Genomic DNA, 6,475 nt, shown 5'->3' with positions numbered 1-6,475 from the left:
TGCCGCGGAGCTGTCCAAGCCGGCGCGGGGGCACAAACCCCCCGGGGCGCCTCGCCGCCCCTGAGGGCTGCGCCGAGGGGCGGGGGTCGCGCCCGCCCAGCGGAGCCGCGGGGGCGCGGGGTGGCCCGCCGGCGCCGCCGCCATGAAGCTGGAGGTGTTCTCGCAGCACTACGAGGACAAGCTCAGCGCCGGCAGCGACCAGGAAGGCAGCGGCTCCCTCTCCCCGGCGCCGGCCGAGAGCGAGCTGGGCTCGGACGGCGACTGCGCCGCCAACAGCCCGGGCGGCGGGGCCGGGCGGCCGGGGCACCCCCAGCCGCCGCCCCCCGCCCCGCAGCCGCCGCCGCCGGCCGAGAGCGCCAAGGGGAAGCCCTACACGCGGCGGCCGAAGCCGCCGTACTCCTACATCGCGCTGATCGCCATGGCCATCCGCGACTCGGCCGGCGGCCGCCTGACCCTGGCCGAGATCAACGACTACCTGATGAGCCGCTTCCCCTTCTTCCGCGGCGCCTACACCGGCTGGCGCAACTCGGTGCGCCACAACCTCTCCCTCAACGACTGCTTCGTCAAGGTGCTGCGCGACCCGGCGCGGCCCTGGGGCAAGGACAACTACTGGATGCTGAACCCCAGCAGCGAGTACACCTTTGCCGACGGCGTCTTCCGCCGCCGCCGCAAGCGCCTCAGCCGCGCCGCCCCGCCGCCGCAGCCCGCCCGCCCCGCCGCCCCGCCGCCGCCGCCGCCGCCACCGCAGGAGGCGGCCGGAGCGGGCGCCGCGTCCCCCGGCGCTTCCCCGCGGTGCTGCTGCGCCTCCTCACCCTGCAACTGCGCGCCGGGCGCCGCCGCCAAGGAGGCAGCGGCGGGGGGCAGCGGGGCGGGGGCGGCGGGCGGCGGCGGCGCCAAGTTCTCCAGCTCCTTCGCCATCGAGAGCCTCCTCCGGCGGCCGGCCAGGCCCCGCGCCGCCCCGCAGCCGCCGCCGCACGTCCGCCTCCTCTGGCCGGCACCGCCCGGGCCCCCGCACCTGCTGCCCGGCCCCTACCCGCTGCTCCCCTACCCACCTGCCGCGCAGCCCCCGCCCGCCGCCCTCTACGGCGGCGGCCTCCTGCAGCTCTGCGCCTACGGGCTGGGCGAGCCGCCGCCGCTGCTCCTGGGGGGCGGGCGGCAGGCGCTGGCCCAGGGCGAGCCGCCGCCGGCGGAGCGGCCGCGGCCGCCGCTCTTCCCCGCCGCCCTTCCCAAGGGCGGGAGGGGGCCGCCCGGCTCCCCGCTCTACGGGCCCCTCCGGCTGGCCGGGCCGCCGCAGCCGGCGGCGGGGGGCTCGGCCTCGTTCCGCCCGTACGCCGTGGAGACCCCCCTGGCTTAATGGAGCCCCCCTCCTCCCCCTCTGCGAGGGGCCTGCCCGGGGAGGCGGGGAGGGGGAAAGGAGGAGGCTCTGGAACCCGCACTTTAACTCCAGAGGCGACCAAAGCCGCCACGCAAAAGCCGCGGTGACTGTGCCTTAGTGAAATGACAGTGGGTTTAACTGAAACCAAAAAAAAAAAAAAAAAAAAAAAAAGAAAAAAAATCAAAACAGCTGTCGTTTTGGACATAGCCATGAGCCTCAAGTGCTTCTTACTGTTCGTTGAGACTACTTGACTTCAGCCATTCCCTCACCACCTCCTTTCTGTCCCCCCTCTTGTCCCCGCATCTCCTGCCACCGAAGCCGCGGGCAGCGGAGCAGGGGATGCCCGCGGTGGCGGCAGCCGGGGGATGCGCTGTGCACTAGGGGGGCGGGGATGGGGGCCGGGAGGAGCAGGGAGAGAGAGAGGGAGGGGGGCCGGGGGCTGCTGTGGAGCCGTAGGTCTGTACTGCAAAGCAATGCATCACTGTGCCAAAAGAATCCTTTTCTCCTGTCCGGCAACTAGCATTTCGTGGGAAGGGAGGACATTAAATTATTTATAAAAGTAGTGTTTTTAACACAAAAGAGAGTGCAGCTTTTTTAATTAATTATTGTTCGGGGGAGGGGGCGGGAGTGGGGAAAGGGCTCAAGGAAACGTCAGGCACTGTCTCCTGTACTGGTTGGCGTTGTGCATTTAAGGCCAAGACCACTGCTACTGGAAGAGAAAAGTAATTTTTTTTCGTATCTTATTTTTGTGTTTGTATATAACATATGTGCGTGTGCATTCTATTGACGCTCGGGCACCGTGTTTTTTCCTTTTTTTTTTTTTTTTCTCTTTCTCCTCTCCCCCGAATAAAAGCTGCCCCCTGAATAAAGACGGTAACAAGGAGAGCGTGCTGTCTGTGCTGGCGTGGCGGGGGGAGCCGGCCGTGGGACAGCCTGGGCCGGGGAGCGCTCGGGCTGCGGGGGCCGCCGGGCTGCCGGCCCCTGCCTCCCCACCGGGCGAGGTAGAGGTGCCACAGACGGGCCCGCCTGATTTTGACCACGGGAGGTGAGAGAAGTTCTCCTCTTGGGCTGCTGCCAGGGTTGGAAACCCTCTGCAATTCCTCGAGTCAAGTCAGGTTTCCCCGCCGATGCTCAGCTCGGCAGAAAGGCTGGCCGTCTGCAGCAGGCAGACTCGCAGGCTGGCTTGGGAGCAGCCTGAGGAAGTCCTGGGCACCCGCCTGCCTTTTTTGATCCCCCCCCCCCCCCCCCCCCCTTCTTTTTCTCTTTTCCCCGAAGGACAGCAGACGAAACGTAATGCTGTTGTCATCTCTTGGTCCAAAGAAAACTCACTTCAGGAAGGTCGCTGACATGACCGGGCTCCAGCTGCTTCTGCTGGAGGCAGCCCCCCTGGCACCCGCGGGAGGGTGAACGCTATGGAATATTGGATGGGAATAAAAAGGGGACACACGTGTCCTTCTCCCGATGGGTGTTATGTCAAGGCTGCTCATGTTGAGGCTGCTCCGTATTGCCAGAAGCGGTCAGGAAAGCCTCCGAACGACCGAGTCAGAAGAAGGGAGGGATGGGGTTTTAACTGCCCGTGGTACTGAATTACCATTGAGTGGCATCCCCGAACTCGAAGAGCTCTAAACAAACACCGACATGACAATCCGGGGCTTATTCGTTCGTTTGTTTATTTTAATTGTAAAAAGGATGGAATTGGCGGACTTTTCCCCACTCCGAGTCTCCTGTAAGCACGGATCACCAAAGCAAACGATGACAAGCAGAGTTTTGGGCGCTGGTTGTTCTTTTTCCTAATTACTCTTATTTCGGACTCTGGACTTTCTCCCCCACCTCCTTTTCCCTCAGCGCCGGGGTTCAGCCTCTGAGTAGCTTCTAACCCTACTTGCAAAACTCACGCCGAATAGCGAAGGTGTGTTGGGCAAGGAAAGCTTCAAACAGAACGATCCGCGGGCGAGAACACCGACTTGTTTCAATAAAGCTCAAGCAGATTTCATGGTGTGTTTAGTTCAGACCATAACATTCATCAGAACATTGCGAGAGATTAGTGACTAATGTATGAAGTAATCCAACCCTTGAAGGAATTGGTTTTTATGTACACACACGCATGCACACACACACACGCACGCACTATTTCGACATCGTTCTGCCTTCAAGGCTCTGTGCAAATAATCTACCCTTCAATAATCTACCCTTTCCTCGAGCTCGTATTCTAACATCTTTGTCTTCATATGAGTCCACATGAGCCCTCAGTATGCAACTGTTAATGTATTTTGGTTTTGTCGATCTGTAATGGTCGTATTTCAGGGTATGTTATAAGCACCTTGACGGAAAGTGGAATTTGTTATTACAGCCACGAGCGGGTATTTAATCGCATGTACGTAAGCGTGAGCAGGGATGAATGCGTGTGTAAAAGTCCGCTTGATAGGGTAACATTCCGCTTTTTACTTTTAGAAAAGTCCCTTTTTCATTAAAACATAAATCTGCATTAAAAGGAAAAAAAAAGAGCCCACAAAGTTTGAGACGTGCCTTGTTAATAAGTATTTATGTTCTGTGAATCTCGGTTTTTGGATACGGCGGGAAACGTTACGTCCACACTACAGTATCAGGGGTATCTGTGTCCTTCCCTCGTGTCTGTTCGGTTTCCCCCGCAGGTGGGGCCAGGGTGTGAGGGGACCCCGTGGCTGCCGGGCGAGGCGGGGGCAGGGCGGGCAGGTACCGCCGGTGCCCGGAGCCCCCCTCGGCGGCCGGGCTGGGGGGTTCCGCCTGCCGAGGGGTCGGCTCTTCCCCGCCGCCTCCTTCCTGCTTGGGCATCAGCCTCTGAGGCGGGGGCGAATTTCCCCCTGTTGGCCTTTGGCTGGAAATCGCCCCCTTCGCGATGCTGCGCAGACCGTGCCCGCGTTTCCGAGCAAGGGCGATGGAGCAGTCTGGTCACCCGCACGTGAATTTACGGGGCGGGCAGCGGCGGGGGACAGCGGCGGGGCGGGCAGCGGCGAGGTGGGCAGCAGCGGGGCGGAGGGCCCTGCCCGCAGCCCCTGGCGGGCCGGGGCCGGGACCTGGGCCGGAGCCGGCGGCGGGGGGAGGCCAGCCCCGGTGCACAGCCATAAATCCGGGCTGTCAGCTGTGACAGACGGCTGGTGAAACACAGCACCTGTCCAAACACTTTCCAGCAGCAGGTAATCAGAGAACCGTCACTTTACATTTTTGTGTGGAACAAGCACATTAACCATTTCGCAGACCTGCCCAAAACAGCGCTGTTTTTATGTCTGGGTACTTTGTCTTTCTTAACGTCTAATAAATCAGGATGACAGAAGAGAGACAAAGCCTTTCTCCTTTTGATATTTGACACATCAGCAGTAAGCCAACACTTTTGCACAGCCCTATTCTTTCAGCCCTACATCACCCAGAGTAGCTGTTTGTTGGATGGGTGCAGTCTGGGATACTAGAGGTATTTGTACACATTGTCCAGGTAAAAATTATGTCAGTGGCACTGAAAGCCCAGCTGAACAAGGAGCATAATAGTCTGCTCACTGGCATGGCAGAGGATCTGCAAACATCCCATGATGGCTGCTGCAACCCCTCCGCAGTTTCTTTGTGTGCTTGGTGGAAACCCCAGCCCGAGCAGAAGTGCACATGAATTCTGGTTCGGACTGGGCCCTGACTTTAACTGCATTTTTTAAAAGAGATTTGGCTTTCCAAATAACTTTTTTTCCTGAGACTTTTTTGTTCCATAACTACTTCCTCTCATGCAGATTTTGGATGTCTTACCATGCTTTAAAGAGGAGGGGAAAAAATCATACCTGGCAAAATATTTTCATTAAACATTTTTGGGAGGCTTCTCCCCATCATGCACCCCTCCATACTAGGGATAAAACTAACTGAATAATGTTAGTCCTAGCCACTTTCCTAATTCTCTTCAAATTTTAAGCTACTAAGCAGAAGGATGACTCCTTTGTGGATTCAGACCAAATCAATACAAATGAGACATTTAAGCAGAAGTTTATGCACTTCAGGAATTAAGAGCTGCCAAACACAAACTCATGGAGAAGAAACAAGCTTGGAAAACTGCTCTGTGGATAACAATTTGCACATATTGCATAGACTTAATGCAGCAGGATAATACAGTAATACTATGCCTATTCTCCTTTGTAGTGGAGACAAAGTGTTTTACTCTTTTATCTTAGTGGAGACACGCCAGTAGGGCAGCATTTTGATTGTGTTTTTTTCCAATTGGGTTGATTAACTCCATTTTTCATCAGCCAGATCTGGTGAAGCCTGAGACTTACTTTCAGCTGTTACAGTCCCAATGACCCATAAGATGGGATAAATAGCCCTTCAGTATCCCTAACCCTTATGCAGGAAGAAGTCCACTGAAATCGGTCATTTTATTCAAGAGCCATCAATCTCAGCACAGCAGTGCTCACTAAAAGATTCAGTTCAACACACATGTCTAGTGAAAACTCCTGAGAAAAAAAAGTGCAGCCCTTGGTATCAGCTTAATTTCACACTGGATGCTGGGAGGACTGAAGGAGGATGGAGTAGTTTTGTCTCAGGACCCCGTCTGTTTTTTCTGCCCAAAACCCTTTTTCAAAAGGGTGATGCTTAGGGGCAGGATGTATCAGGCACAGAAGGCCCTTAACAAAAATAAATTTCACCCTGGAAAAAGGCACATAAAAAGGATTCAGATTCATAGGCCATTCATCTTTCCCACCATGCCTTAAGTAGTCCAGGGTGAAACTTCCTACACAAGAGCAAGGAAAATGACCACAGCCCCACATGGAAGGGTAGAGCTTCTGAACCAAAGACCAGATTTTGCTCAATTCTTCCCTGAGCTGGGGGAGGCGTTTCATTTAATAACAGAAAAGAGAGTCCCTTTATTGTGCCAGGCTTTTTACCTTTTAAGTCTGAAGTACACATAAAACCAAAGTTGAAATCCACCTCTAGCCAAATTCAAGGCACTAAGCTGTGATTTTGGCAAGGGTACTTGTATCCTGTTGCAACTTTGCTGAGCACTGCAGTAGCTCTTTAGTGATGGGGTGAATATGGTTCCATCATGCATTTACATCCTGGAGAGGAAACATTTTCCTCCTGAATAAACTCTGT

General features: G+C 56.2%; 1 protein-coding gene across 1 annotated transcript; it reads left to right on the top strand.

The window, feature by feature from the left end:
* On the top strand, window positions 1-1,561 carry FOXQ1 (forkhead box Q1). Its single transcript, XM_056332125.1, has one exon. The coding sequence runs from the start codon at window positions 143-145 to the stop codon at window positions 1,352-1,354; it is 1,212 nt and encodes a 403-aa protein (XP_056188100.1). The 5' UTR covers window positions 1-142; the 3' UTR covers window positions 1,355-1,561.
* The last annotated feature ends 4,914 nt before the right edge of the window (window positions 1,562-6,475 follow it).

Source organism: Falco biarmicus, chromosome 3 (assembly GCF_023638135.1).
Source record: "Falco biarmicus isolate bFalBia1 chromosome 3, bFalBia1.pri, whole genome shotgun sequence".
Taxonomy (NCBI): Eukaryota; Metazoa; Chordata; class Aves; order Falconiformes; family Falconidae; genus Falco; species Falco biarmicus.
This window is presented reverse-complemented; position numbering and strand designations above follow the sequence as displayed.